Here is a 15,326-nt window from a genome sequence, read left to right on the forward strand (position 1 = left end):
TATCAAATATTGCGGGCTACAGCGAATATCAAAGCCATGTAATGTCCGACAACTGCTACCCCCCCCGCCGTCGGTTCAACCTGCATTCTAGTCAAACAGCAAGCAGCACTGCAAGCAACCGTTGCCTCGGAAACCATCATCCCGGCCTTGGCTTGTTACTGTGTGTGATAGATAAGAGCAGAATATATAACCGCTCACAATTCCCCCGCCGTGAATGCCCTCACGCTCGGCAACACGTGAATATTTGCTATTCTCGCAGTCGCGGCATTTGGGAGAGAACGAGAGAGAGAGAGAGAGAGAGAGAGACACAGAGAGGAACAATCGGTTTTTGTGATGTTGGTTGAGGACTGAATATTGACCAGGGCTCCAGGGACAACTTCCCAGCTCTTCTTCTGAAGTAACGCCACCGGATCTCTTCCATCCACTAGGGAGGGCAGGGGTGGGATCTCTTAATGTCTCCCCCCCCCTCCCTGAAAGATGGCACCTCCAACAGTGCTGTCCACCTCAACCCCAAACCACGCCATTCAGGCTGCCCATGGGGGAGACATTGAATTGAATTCTTGTCGCTAAATCAAAATTCACACTATATTGTATTTACAGTGGTGCACCCTTATTTGGGGATCACCACCCGCGACACGCCTGCAATTGCACACTTATACCACCCGATGGAGAATTCTAATTCCCCCCCCTCCACTCCCCACCCAGACCCCCATTGGCAGAGCCGCAGCGTCTCTGACAATAATTTTGTCCTGAGAGAGAGAGATAGAGGCAATTGAGAACATATTTTTCCTCGGTCTAAATTGAAAGAAGGTGGGATTGGAGATGGGCACCAATCTATAAATAAATATGATGATTTCTCAGACTCAAACACTGTCACTACACTGCCTCTTCAATGATAAGGACTCAAAAACAGGAACTGCTGGAATATGAGTGATGAGACCATCAATTCACGCGACATGTGGTTAGAAGTGAACAGTGGTTTTAATCGTCTTACAACAGAGCCTGCCTGTGATACGATGAACTCCAGATGAACTGGCAGGCAGGCTCTCAGCATCAACCTTTATACTTCCGGTTAATGGGGTGGAGCCGTGGGTGGAGCCCAGTACAAACTCCCGTACACTCCCAGTGCATCTCCCCCTAGTGGCAGAGCAGCGCAACTGCTCGTGTGCCGAGCTTACAGAGACATAGTAATACAGAGTGAATTACGCTACTGTGATTCACCACAATGAGTCAGCACTTGGAATTGGGTGACAATGAGTGATGATATTTGAAGCCATTCCGTGTTTAATTTGGCGGTGGTTGCTTCATCCAGTCAGTCCCGTTCACCCCTCACCTGTTCTATCCCTGCAAGTTTATTTCCATCGTGTCCACCACACCTCCTTCTGAAATCATTCACCGTCTGCGCTTCCACCACTCTCGTAGGCACAGGATCCGGCTAATGACCGCTCGCTGTGTAAATAAAACGTTCCTCCTCACAATCCCGCCTGTATCTTTTGTCCGAAGCCTTAAGTCCGTGTCTCTCCCACCCCCTCCCCCTCGTACCTTTAGCTATTAGAGACAGCTTTTCGTTGTCGACCGTGGGCGGGATCCACTGTTCCCCCTGGCGCATGTTTCTCGGCAGCGCGTCGTTCACTGGAGGCGGGATTCTCCGGCTGTGTGTCAATGGGATTTCCCATTTTAGCCACCCCAAGCTGCCGGGTGTCCCACCGGCAGGGGTGCACCGCCAGAGTGATAAGAGAATCCCAATGGACGGAGAATTCTAAACCTGACACTATCTTGCCCACCTCAATCAAATCTCTCCTCAATCTCCTTGGCTGCGAGGAGGACAACCCTTGCTTCTCCGACCTCCCCTTGGGAGCTAAAATCCTCCTCATCCCCCGGAACCGCTCTGGTAAGCCTCCCTCCGCACCTTCTCAAGGACCCTCACACCCTTCCTCAAGTGTGGCGACGAGAACCGGACACAATAGTTCGGAAACTGCAAAGGCGAAGGCCCATCCAGACTAATCTCTGTGTCCAGCATTATTTCCCTGGCCCGGACCTCAGTGATTGGCTCAGGGGTCACAGCAGGGGGCAGCGTTCCCTCACCCGGGGTCAAAGAAGTGCTGATTCAATTGCAGGAATGAGAGGCTGTGAGGAGACCATAACCCCACAGGCAGCAGTGCTCAGGCTGTGATGTAAGACACGCTCTGCTGAGTCGCAATTGGAATCTCCTGACTGCGACCCCCCCCCCCCCCCACCCCCCACGCACACACACACACCATCGCACAGTCCTTCACCAGTCAGTGACAGGCTCCCTCGATCTGATCCTCGCCCTTACCTGATGAAGCAAGGCTGGGTCAGGTTGATGTGCCCAGTATTCCTCCGCCACAAGCAGCCAGACAAAGCAGCGACGTCACTCGCTGAAATCACAGCCGAAGGGAATGCGACCTGCAAGAGGGGAAAGTCAGGAAGATCGAGGGGACCATTTGGGCGAGCGTGGACCGCGTCAAATGGGATTCAGGGTTTGAAACGTTGAAAACGCACTGGAGAAATGCCAGTTGAATTCCCCCTTGTTTTAGGCTCCCCTCATGGGAAAGGTACATCAAAGGAGGCCATTCAGCCCACCTGGTCCATGCTAGCCTGAGGACACCCAGCTGCCTTTTCCAATCCCACCTTCCTGCGCCCGGTCCATAGCCCTTTAGTTTACTTAAGGTACGGATCCAGGTACTTAAAAAAAAAATTAGAGTATCCAATTAATTTTTTCCAATTAAGGGGCAATTTAGCGTGGCCAATCCACCTACCCTGCGCATCTTTGGGTTGTGGGGGCGAGACCCACGCAGACACGTGGAGAATGTGCAAACTCCACACAGACAGTGACCCGGGGCCGGGATGGAACCTGGAACCGCGGTGCCGTGAGGCAACAGTGCTAACCACTGTGCTGCCCCTAGATCACGGTACTTTTTAGAAAGACTTTTGGGTTTCTGCCTCCACCACCAACTTGGGCCGCGAATTCCAGACTCCTACTGAGTAAAAAGGTTTTCTCACGTCCCCTCTATATCTTCTGCCACTTACCTTGAATCTACGTGCCCGGTTCTAGAAGTCTCCACCAAGGGAAACTATTTTATCCTGTCCACTCCATCTCTTCCCTCATCGGATAGTTTCTCTCCATTAAGCCTATCATTTTAAATAGCTTGGTTAGATTATCTCTCAATAATAGGTGGCATAGTAGCACAGTGGTTAGCATTGCTGCTTCACAGCGCCAGGGACCCAGGTTCGATTCCCAGCTTGGGTCACTGTCTGTGTGGAGTCTGCACGTTCTCCCCGTGTCTGCGTGCGTTTCCTCCGGGTGCTCCGGTTTCCTCCCACAAGTCCCCGAAAGACGTGCTTGTTGGGTGAATCGGACATTCTGAATTCTCCCTCTGTGTACCCGAACAGGCGCCGGAATGTGGCGACTAGGGGCCTTTCACAGTAACTTCTTTGCAGTGTTAATGTAAGCCTACTTGAGACGACAAAGATTATTTTAAAAATATTATCCCTCAATATTCCTCACCCAAGGGAACACAAGCCTCTTCTGTGCAGTCTGCCCTCGTGATCCAACCCTCTGAGCTTTGGCATCAACCCCTCCATGTACAAGTTTACGCTAACAGCAAAGGTAGCAATCAGTGACGCTCATTCTGATGTTTCTGGCTATTCAGGATGTCCCGACCAAGCTGGTGGCTAAGGCTGTGGCACTGCCGATGACAGTGCGGGGGCACTGGTTCCTGAGCCCTCGCACAGAGTACAGCGTCGCTGTCCAGGTCGCCGTCAAGCAGAGTGATGGAGAATACCTCGTGTCGGACTGGAGTGAGGTGGTGGAATTCTGCACTGGAGGTGAGCATGTGTAATCACGCACGGACTGCAATACTCAATTAGCAACAGAGAGACTACCCGGCAGGGAAAAAAACCTCTAAATTGCCTTCTGGTGGTCGCAATGGAGTGAAATATTGCTGAAAAGAGAGGTATCGCTGAAGTTTTTTCATATTGCACCCGTCAGGACAAATGCAAGAATACCAAATTTCAAACAATTCCAACAATCTGTGCAACAAGGAGAAAAGGGTACTGATTAGCTGGCAACTTGACTCTGATTAGCTGAGGCGTTACCATGGAGGAAGTAACGGGGAATAGAATATCTACTGTTAAAAGTGATCCCATGATTGGGCAGCATTTGTCAAGCAGTCATGAGTGCTCGCAGCTACGCTAACAAGCAGTGTAAGACAGTTGGTCAACTTAATAATGTGGCTCATTTACCCTTGCTCGAAGTGACATAAATTCATACACATGCACCCATCCTCTGCAAATAAAAGGAATATGTCCTAGCCTCGTGCCTTTTTTGATTACCAGCAAGTTTGGGGAGCCTATAGTCCCCTTTTGCTTTCCCCATGGCATCACCTCGTCAAATCAGAGTTGGCCTACCAACCAATCACCCCTTTTCCTCCTACAGCATAAATTGTGATTGTTTGAAATTTGACCTTCTTATGTTCGTCCTGATGAGTGCAAAACGAAAAGCTTCAACAACATGTCTCTTTTCAGGTATATTCCAGCTTGGTACTGTTAGATCTGTTTGATAATGGAGTTGTTAACTAACTTTAGCGACCAACCTCATCTTCAACGGATCTCGACATGAGGTGATGGAGAACTTTGGGAATAATTGATTCAAAGCCGATAGTTTCCCTCAAGCTGCACTTACTACAGCAGCTACAGAGCGGAGTCTCTTTCTATGAGCTCGGGGATCACCTGAGAGTATTAACAGTCTCCGAGACATATTCTGTAAATATTATCAGTCTCGCAAAGGGATTCTTCGAACCATCTCAAAGAGATATCCTGTGAATATAAACACTCAATGAGAGATATTCTGTAGATATTAACACTCTCCCAGAAACATCCTGAAAATATTCACACTTTCCAATATATCCTCGTAGACGGCGTTGTATGTTGTAGCTGAGTCTCTGTGAATGTGTTTCCCAGATTATTCCACTGCCCACTTGAAACAGTTGCTGGAGAAGGCGGAAGTAATTGCTGGACGCATGCTGAGATTCCCTGTCTTCTATCGGAATCAGCAGGAGGAATACTTTGAATACATCAGGTGGGATACATTTACTGCCTGTTTCTGTCTGACACTCAAAAACCCAGCCCCGTGTCCTCTCCTGTCACCAATACTGTCCACCTCCAGCTCTTGTAATTCACCGGTCTCCGCTCTGCCTCAGCCCATCGGCCAGAGAAATCCTTGTCCGTGCCTTCGGAAGCTCCAGGCTAGATGGTTTCAATCATCTGCTGGCCAGCTCCCTAAATATGAGCTTGTCTAAAGCCTGACGGTCCATGTCCCAACTCAAACCAAGACCCATTCACCCTTCACTGAGGCTCGCCACCTGGAGATGCATACGGGAGTGGGCCATTCAGCCCCTCAAGCCTGTCCCACAACTCAGTGAGATCATGGTTGATCTGAGGCCTAACTCCATATACCTGCATTTGCCCCCTATCCCTTAATCCCTTTGCTCAACAAAAGTCAATCTCAAATTTAAAATGAACAATTGCTCTCGCTTCGACTGCTGTTTGTGCAAGAGAATTCCAAACCTCTACCACCCTTTGAGTGAAGAAGTTATTCCTAACATCCCTCCTGAACTGTCCAGCCCTAATTTTTTAGATGATGCCCCCTAGTTTTAGAATCTCCAACCAAGAATAAAAACGTCTCAGCCTCGTTTTCAAATCCCGGCGTTGCCGGACTTCTCCCAATCTCTGCCATCTCCTCCAGCCCACCAACCTCTCTGATATCTGCGTTCCTCTAATATCTGCTTCTTCAGCATCGCTGATTTACGTTCCTCTCCAGTCTCTCTTTCCTCTTTCAAATGCTGCTTTGACCAATCCTTTTGCTCACTTAAACCTAGTACGTGGCTCAGTGTCAAACTTATTTCGTAACACTCCTGTCAGTCACCTTCAGACATTTTACGGCAACAGCTAATCTACTTAAGCATTTTCTAGGAGCATTAAAAAAACACTTGGCAACAGGTCATGTAAAGCAGATAACCTAAAGCTTGCTCCGGATGTGGTACAGTGGTACAGTGTCACTTTCCATTTGCATAGATCCCTATGAACATTAAACTATGCCAAAGGTGCATTTTAAATGGAGGTTGTTGGAATAATATCAATTGGATCCTCATTGAGAGACAGTTAACATATGGTCAGCTTCCTAAACCCCTGCTGCTGCTGCCTTATGGCAGAATGCTCAGATCTACACTCTGTATCTGACCATGTACAGGGAGCTTACTCTGTATCTAACCCCGTGCTGTACCTGTCCTGGGAGTGTGTGATGGGGACGGTGTAGAGGGAGCTTTACTCTGTATCTAACCCCGTGCTGTACCTGTCCTGGGAGTGTTTGATGGGGACAGTGTAGAGGGAGCTTTACTCTGTATCTAACCCCGTGATGTACCTGTCCTGGGAGTGTTTGATGGGGACAGTGTAGAGGGAGCTTTACTCTGTATCTAACCCCGTGCTGTACCTGTCCTGGGAGTGTGTGATGGAGACAGTGCAGAGGGAGCTTTACTCTGTATCTAACTCTGTGCTGTACCTGTCCTGGGAGTGTTTGATGGGGACAGTGTAGAGGGAGCTTTACTCTGTATCTAACCCCGTGCTGTACCTGTCCTGGGAGTGTTTGATGGGGACAGTGTAGAGGGAGCTTACTCTGTATCTAACCCCGTGCTGTACCTGTCCTGGGAGTGTTTGATGGGGACAGTGTAGAGGGAGCTTTACTCTGTATCTAACCCTGTGCTGTAACTGTCCTGGGAGTGTTTGTTGGGGACAGTGTAGAGGGAGCTTTACTCTGTATCTAACCCTGTGCTGTAACTGTCCTGGGAGTGTTTGATGGGGACGGTGTAGAGGGAGCTTTACTCTGTATCTAACCCCGTGCTGTACCTGTCCTGGGAGTGTTTGATGAGGACAGTGTAGAGGGAGCTTTACTCTGTATCTAACCCCGTGCTGTACCTGTCCTGGGAGTGTTTGATGGGGACAGTGTAGAGGGAGCTTACTCTGTATCTGATCCCGTGCTGTACCTGTCCTGGGAGTGTTTGATGGGGACAGTGTAGAGGGAGCTTTACTCTGTATTTAACCCCGTGCTGTACCTGTCCTGGGAGTGTTTGATGGGGACAGTGTAGAGGGAGCTTCACTCTGTATCTAACCCTGTGCTGTACCTGTCCTGGGAGTGTTTGATGGGGACAGTGTAGAGGGAGCTTTACTCTGTTTCTAACCCCGTGCTGTACCTGTCCTGGGAGTGTTTGATGGGGACAGTGTAGAGGGAGCTTTACTCTGTATCTAACCCCGTGCTGTACCTGTCCTGGGAGTGTTTGATGGGGACAGTGTAGAGGGAGCTTTACTCTGTATCTAACCCTGTGCTGTAACTGTCCTGGGAGTGTTTGTTCGGGACAGTGTAGAGGGAGCTTTACTCTGTATCTAACCCCGTGCTGTACCTGTCCTGGGAGTGTTTGATGGGGACAGTGTAGAGGGAGCTTCACTCTGTATCTAACCCTGTGCTGTACCTGTCCTGGGAGTGTTTGATGGGGACAGTTTAGAGGGAGCTTTACTCTGTATCTAACCCCGTGCTGTACCTGTCCTGGGAGTGTTTGATGGGGACAGTGTAGAGGGAGCTTACTCTGTATCTAATCCCGTGCTGTACCTGTCCTGGGAGTGTTTGATGGGGACAGTGTAGAGGGAGCTTTACTCTGTATTTAACCCCGTGCTGTACCTGTCCTGGGAGTGTTTGATGGGGACAGTGTAGAGGGAGCTTCACTCTGTATCTAACCCTGTGCTGTACCTGTCCTGGGAGTGTTTGATGGGGACAGTGTAGAGGGAGCTTTACTCTGTTTCTAACCCCGTGCTGTACCTGTCCTGGGAGTGTTTGATGGGGACAGTGTAGAGGGAGGTTCACTCTGTATCTAACCCTGTGCTGTACCTGTCCTGGGAGTGTTTGATGGGGACAGTGTAGAGGGAGCTTTACTCTGTTTCTAACCCCGTGCTGTACCTGTCCTGGGAGTGTTTGATGGGGACAGTGTAGAGGGAGCTTACTCTGTATCTAACCCCGTGCTGTACCTGTCCTGGGAGTGTTTGATGGGGACAGTGTAGAGGGAGCTTACTCTGTATCTAACCCCGTGCTGTATCTGTCCTGGGAGTGTTTGATGGGGACAGTGTAGAGGGAGCTTTACTCTGTATCTAACCCCGTGCTGTACCTGTCCTGGGAGTGTTTGATGGGGACAGTGTAGAGGGAGCTTTACTCTGTATCTAACCCCGTGCTGTACCTGTCCTGGGAGTGTTTGATGGGGACAGTGTAGAGGGAGCTTACTCTGTATCTAACCCCGTGCTGTACCTGTCCAGGGAGTGTTTGATGGGGACAGTGTAGAGGGAGCTTTACTCTGTATCTAACCCCGTGCTGTATCTGGCCTGGGAGTGTTTGATGGGGACAGTGTAGAGGAGCTTTACTCTGTATCTAACCCTGTGCTGTACCTGTCCTGGGAGTGTTTGATGGGGACAGTGTAGAGGAGCTTTACTCTGTATCTAACCCCGTGCTGTACCTGGCCTGGGAGTGTTTGATGGGGACTGTGATTGAGCTGCTTTGTAGAGAAGCCTGGAGTTACCTCACTCTAAGCCTATTATCATTCCAGGACCCACCACAATGGTGTCATGCAGCCCTATCTGAAGGACAGCAGCGGCAGTCACGGCTCCCCGGTCAACGGCACGCTACACGGCATCTTCTTCAGCTGCAACACCGAGTTCAACACTGGCGAGCCGCAGATGGACTCCCCGTACGGCCGGCTGCGGCTCCGGGTGGATGCCGAGCACCTCTTCAACCCCGGCACCAACCTCTACTTTGCCGACTTCTACTGTATGTACACGGCCTACCACTACGTCATCCTGGTGCTGGCGCCCAAGGGCACCGCCGGCGACCTCTTCTGCCGCGAGCGGCTCCCCCTGCTGGACAGTGCCCACAACCCCTTCCTGACCTGCACCCAAGACCCCGAGGGCCAGCTGGTCTTCCACCACGCCCAGGACCTCATCTTGGAACTGATCTACACCCAGCCGCTCAGCCTGGCACTGGGTACCCTCGGCGAGATTGGCGGGCACCAGCTCATGAGCCTCTCCACTGCCAACGCCAAGAAGGACCCCAGCTGCAAGACCTGCAATATCAGTGTTGGGCGTTAGGGGGGGTTGGGGGTGAGGGGGGGGGGTTAATTGTGGGGCACAACATGGAGAGGTGCGGGGACTAAAACCAGTGTCAGATCCACTGTGAATAAAACAGCCTTCAAAGGGGTGAGTGGAGGGGTATTCAGTCTATAGGACGAACTTCCCCCCTCCCCTCAAAAAAAAACTTTAATTCGTAACCCAGAGAAGAAATGGAGACAGTGGGAGGTCAGAGAGACACCAAAACCACCCCGAGAGAACTGGGTGGGGGGGTCTGCAATTTCTACATCCAGAAGGTGCTAACATAACACACACACACAATCATGCTCCCAGTAATACACCGGACCCATCTCTGCTTTATGTATTAGGTCCCAGTTTTAAATTGATTGGGTAGCCCTTCATGGTTGGGATGTCCTTGGATTTGCACAGGGTGAAAACCCCATTCATTCAAGAGCACAGAACAGACAGCACAATCTCTCCTTGGGCGGACTCTCTCATCCCTCTCTCTCTCTCTCTGCAACATCCTGTTACCTTCTGCAATTTGTGCAGACTTTTTCTTCACACCAGCGATCTGATCAAGAGTCCAATGGTACAGCAAACCTGGCTCACACAACTGAAACCCCACCTCCACCCATCTGAAGCACAAGGTATCCTCCTGTTTCTCCACCTATTAGTAACGTGGAGGATCAAAGACATCTTCCAACTTTACAGGAGCCTCAGATGTACTAGTCTGGGCCTGGATCCGAATCACCCCTCACACCATTGTGTCCCCATGGCCAGGTCTGTGGGACTTTCACCCTCATCCCCTCTGGTTGGATGGCCAAGTATCGTAGGCCGCGTTCCCAGAGGCTTCAGTGCGCGACCTCTCACTCCCAACTGCCTCTCTCGTTTGAAAAGCCCTCTTCTCGGGCCTAATATTTTTATAATCGCAGCATTCTAAGTAAATGAGAATTAGACCCGCAATTCGTGATGTGCCCCTCTTGACTTCCCTCGGCTTGGTTGCCAGGAGTTCCCTGCAGATGACGGCAACTCTGCCCACTGCCAGTTTGATATTCTTGGTTGGCAACACTTAAGAGGTTCCTCTTAAAGGGGCCAACACCCACTTCAAGAAGAGGCGGTGCCATTTCCTCTCTGGTCAGACTCTCTCAGCCTGCAGCAGTGAGCAGCTGAAGCCAGCGGGTACTGCCCCGATTCAAATTGGATTTTGGAGCAAGGATAAAGGGCTTGCCCTTTCCAAACTGCGCATTGCTTTGCAATTTTTCAGGATGGGATATAAATTATCCACACCCACACTGCTCCTCTGACAACGGTGGGGGTCCCTTGCTGACACAATTCCCGAGTGTTGCTTCCAAACTCTAGAAGCTATTGTATAGTCCGTTGGTGAGACCACAGCTGGAGTACTGTGTCCAGTTTTGGTCTCCTTATTTGAGGAAGGATGTGGCGGGATTGGCGGCAGTTCAGAGGAGGGTCACCAGATTGATTCCGGGGATGAAAGGGTTGACGTATGAGGAGAGATTAAACTCGCTGGAGTTTAGAAAGATGAGAGGGGATCTGATCAAGGTGTATAAATTACTAAAAAGATTGAGAAAGTAAATGTAGACCAAATGGTCCCCCTATTGGGGTAACCTAGAACCAGAGGTCACGGATACAGGTTGAGAGGCGGTAGATTGAGAACTGAGACGAGGAGGAACTACTTATCGTAGAGGGTGGTGAAGTTGTGAAACTCGCTGCCCCGCAGTGCGGTGGAGTCCCAATCATTAAATGGTTTCAGGAAGGATACAGATATATTTCTGATTTAAAAAAAAAAGGGATTAAAGGGATATGGGGAAAGAGTCGGGAGGTGGATTTGAGACCAGGAAGAGATCAGCCATGATCCAATTGAATGGCAGAGCAGACTTGAGGGGCTGATTGGCCACCTCCTGTTCAGATAACTCCAAAACATTGAAATTCGGCCAACCCAGACAAACCATAAAACCCTTACATTGCAGAAGGAGGCCATTCGGCCCATCGGGTCTGCACCGACCCTCTGAAAAGAGCACCCTACCCAGGCCCACTTCCCCGCCATATCCCCATAACCCCACCGAACCATTTTGGAGACTAAAGGACAAATTTAGCGCGGCCAAACCACCTAACCTGCACATCTTTGGACTGTGGGAGGAAACCGGAGCACCCGGAGGAAACCCACGCAGACACGGGGAGAATGTGCAGACTTCACACAGACAGTGACCCAAGCGGGAATCGAACCCGGGTTCCTAGCCCTGTGAAGCAACAGTGCCCTGTGAAGCAACAGTGCTAACCACTGTGCCGCAGAAAAGCCAGTCGAACCGGGAAATGGCTGGTACTGATCTAAACCGGAGTTCCATATTAAGCTGCACCAGGCCAGTTCGGACTGGCGCCATTCACTCCCACGTTTACACTCCTCACTCATCGCATGATTCATGAGAGAATGGTGAATCCCCCTCTCTACCCGTCCTGGTTTTTGAACTCTGCACCCTGATCGTGTGCTTTAGGCACGTTTTTCTGATCTCCGTCTGTTACCCAGACTCGAAACGTCATCTCCCTTTCTCTCTCCGCAGTCACTGTCAGGCCTGCTAAGGACGTCGAGCATTGTCCTTTTTTATTGTCTCAGATTCCAGCCCCCGCAGTCATTTGCTTTTCTAACTGTGTGAAGGCGAGGTTGCTGTCGTGCTCGGCTGCCACTTAGCAGAAGAGGGAGGGGCCGCCGATCGCTTGTGCTTCGCTCTCTGTGGGCGAGGCTCGCGATGCATTTTCGGCATTTCTCTGAAGCGTGTGCTTCCAGACCTCACCCCTGAACAGCCGGCTGAACGTTTAAGGTTATTTATTCTGCCTTATTCTGGTCTGCAACCACACTCCACCACCACCCCCCCCCCCCCCCCCCCCCCCCGGCCCCAATCCATGCACCAGAGGTTCCTAACTGAGATACAGTGACAAAACGAGTTTGAATGGGAGGCGGTGCAGTCCACAGGGAGACGGAAGGCGTCAGTGCAAATTGTGGTCAGCACTCAGGGCCACTGTCAGACACTGCCACCCAGTGGCGGCACTTGGAATGACATGGAAATTGGTCATATGGCAGCATTTTCAGGCAGGAGGCTTTCCCTCCTTACCATGTTCCCTCCCCCTTTACCAACTCTCACCGAGTCCCCGAGTGCATCTTCAATCCACAAATTCTTGTCCTGTGCCTCTTCCGGTGCTTTCACCCCCCGCACCCCCGTGCAGCACCAAGGCTCTTTCGGACGAGGCCCTGTCTGGCAGTTCGAGGGGGGGGGGGGGGTGAGAAAAAGAGGCTGGGGATTTCTCCACGGCTTCTGGGCCAACATTCATCCCTCAGTCAACATCACAAAAAACAAGACAAGTCATCTGGTCATTATCACACTGCTGCTTGGATGATTTTGCTGTGCGCAAAATGGCTGCCACGTTCCCCGACTTTACAACTTCTAAACTACTTTATTGGCCGTCAAGTGCTCTATAAATTCAAGTCTAACCAGCTCCTGTTCTCCACTTTCACGTTTATTCCCCCTCCGCCCCCATCCCCGCTCCTGCTTATCTGTAACGTTTCTGCTTTCCGATGTCCTTTGCCGTTCTTCGTCTCTGCCCGCTCCGCACCCAGTGCACAGGAGGGGCGAACACTTAGCTCACCCTTGTGCCGGAGTTCCATGCGTGCCAAGAAAATTACCACAGATGGATTCATGACAATGGGCTGAATGCTCTCCTTCTGGGATACGACCATAAGACATAGAAGCAGAATAAGGCCATTTGGCCCATCGAGTCTGCTCCGCCATTCAATCATGGATATGTTTCTCATCCCCATTCTCCTGCCTTCTCCCCATAACCCCTGATCCCCTTATTAATCAAGAACCTATCTATCTCTGTCTAAAACACACTCAGTGATTTGGCCTCCACAGCCTTCTGCGGCAAAGAGTTCCACAGATTCACCACCCTCTGGCTGAAGAAATTCCTCCTCATCTCTGTTTTAAAGGATCGTCCCTTTAGTCTGACATTGTGTCCTCTGGTTCTAGTTTTTCCTACAAGTGGAAACATCATCCCCACATCCACTCTACCCAGGCCTCGAAGTATCCTGTAAGTTTCAATAAGATCTCCTCTTATCCATCTAAACTCCAACAAGTACAGACCCAGAGTCCTCAACCATTCCTCATACAACAAGCTCTTCATTCCAGGGATCATTCTAGTGAACCTCCTCTGGACCCTTTCCAAGGCCAACACATCCTTCCTTAGATACGGTGCCCAAAACTGCCCACAATACTCCAAATGGGGTCTGACCGAGCCTCAGACGCCTTAGAAGTACATCCCTTGAATTGTATTCTAGCCCTCTCGACATGAATGCTAACATTGCATTTGCCTTCCTAACTGTGGGCTGAACCTGCACGTTAACCTTAAGAGAATCTTGAACAAGGACTTCCAAATCCCTTTGTGCTTCTGATTTCCTAAGCATTTCCCCATGTATGTATCAAACTACAAATATAACAGGCAGCTGAAAGCTGGATCAAATAGCCATCTTACAGGAGGGAAACGAGGCAGAGAGGCTCAGGTAAGGGATTCAATAGCTTGGGGACGAGACAATCGAAGGCACGCCCTCCAATGGCGGAGTGAAGGAAGTGCAGGGGGCCAAAGGAGGCCAGAAATGGAGGGGCTCAGCGGGTTGAGGGGCTGGAGGAAGGTCACGGAGATGGAAGGGGGTGAGCCGGTGGAGGGATTTGAAAACAAGATTGAGAAGTTTTTGAAACCACAAAATAATTGCCATTGAAAACAGCAACAGTTGGTCGAGGAGCAAGTGAGTCAGTAAGGGGAATGAGGAGCTGACGAAGAGGTGACATCCTGTGAGGCGGCTGAGAGGGGTACCTCCAGAGATTTGAGGGCCGGGCAGAGAGTGAGACAGACGGGGAGATAGATTGAGTGTTGAGTTCCGCACGGTGAAGAGGACAAAGCTGTTAGCAGGATAATTATTTCACAGAGCACAAAAGCACTTTGAGAATGAAAGAGAGCACACAAGACGCCCAAGGACCAGGTCAAGTTATTGGATCTGACTCCGAGTGCGATTATCAATGCTCCAGGGTTAACCTTCCAGGGACTGAGCTTCAAACTCCAGGTCACTGCCCTGAGCAAAACCAGGGAGGGGAACAAAAACATGGAGACAGTCAAAAAAAAACGCTACGCTATTCACAAATAAATTCTCAGAACACCCTTTATTGTTAGTTGTGTTGCTGATGGGCAAGAGGCTGCTTGACTTCAACTCAGGATCATTCACTGGTTTTGGGGCAGTAAAATGCTGAGAGAATGGGCCAATGGTGGGATGGGTGGGGGCAACGGGAGACCATACAAGGAATACAGTCAAAGTTGGCAATCTGAATTCCAAAACCCCACCCAAAATATTATTGAACCTTGGATCAACAATCACTTCAAAGTATCTCCACTTGCCTGGATGAGTGCAGCTCCAACAATACTTAAGAACCTCAACACCATCCAGGACAAAGCACCCCATCCACAAACATTCACTCCCTCCACCACCGACGCACAGTGGCAGCCGTGTGTACCATCTACAAGATGCACTGCAGCAACTCACCAAGGCTCCTTCGACAGCACCTTCCAAACACACGGCCTCTACCATCTAGAAGGACAAGGGCAGCAGATACCTGGGAACCCCACCACTTGGAGGTTCCCCTCCAAGTCACTCACCGCCCTGACTTGGAAATATATCGGCCGTTCCTTCACTGTCGCTGGGGCAATATCCTGGAACTCCCTCCCTAACAGCACTGTGGGTGTACCTACACCACGCGGACTGCAGCGGCTCAAGATGGCGGCTCACCCACCACCTTCGCAAGGGGCAATTAGGGATGGGCACTAAATGCTGGCCTAACCAGTGACGCTCACATCCTATATCATCGTTTTTAAAAAATCTTTTCACACATCCCCTTCTATCAGGAGACTAAGTCTTCAACACGAGGACCGTAAGGGAGCCAGACTGGTCATTAGCTCCGGCTGTGTGGGGAGTTCAGGGTGGTGGGGGGGGGGGGGGGGGGGGGGGGGAGTATGTTCAATGTTTTAGTGTTAAAGTCACTGCGCCATATCGAGGCGCTGGGAGCGACAGGCAGCTTTCACAATTCTGCAAG

General features: G+C 50.6%; 1 protein-coding gene across 1 annotated transcript in view; it reads left to right on the plus strand.

Annotated features, from left to right (window-relative positions):
- LOC119957339 (phytanoyl-CoA hydroxylase-interacting protein-like) overlaps nucleotides 1-10,977 on the plus strand; it is a 72,784-nt gene extending 61,807 nt beyond the window's left edge. The window contains exons 4-6 of the mRNA XM_038785239.1: nucleotides 3,675-3,849; nucleotides 4,984-5,101; nucleotides 8,664-10,977. Coding sequence (XP_038641167.1) covers nucleotides 3,675-3,849; nucleotides 4,984-5,101; nucleotides 8,664-9,201 — 831 coding nt within the window. The 3' untranslated portion in view covers nucleotides 9,202-10,977. The remainder of the gene's footprint in view (nucleotides 1-3,674; nucleotides 3,850-4,983; nucleotides 5,102-8,663) is intronic.
- The last annotated feature ends 4,349 nt before the right edge of the window (nucleotides 10,978-15,326 follow it).

This window comes from Scyliorhinus canicula, chromosome 26 (assembly GCF_902713615.1).
Source record: "Scyliorhinus canicula chromosome 26, sScyCan1.1, whole genome shotgun sequence".
NCBI lineage: Eukaryota > Metazoa > Chordata > Chondrichthyes > Carcharhiniformes > Scyliorhinidae > Scyliorhinus > Scyliorhinus canicula.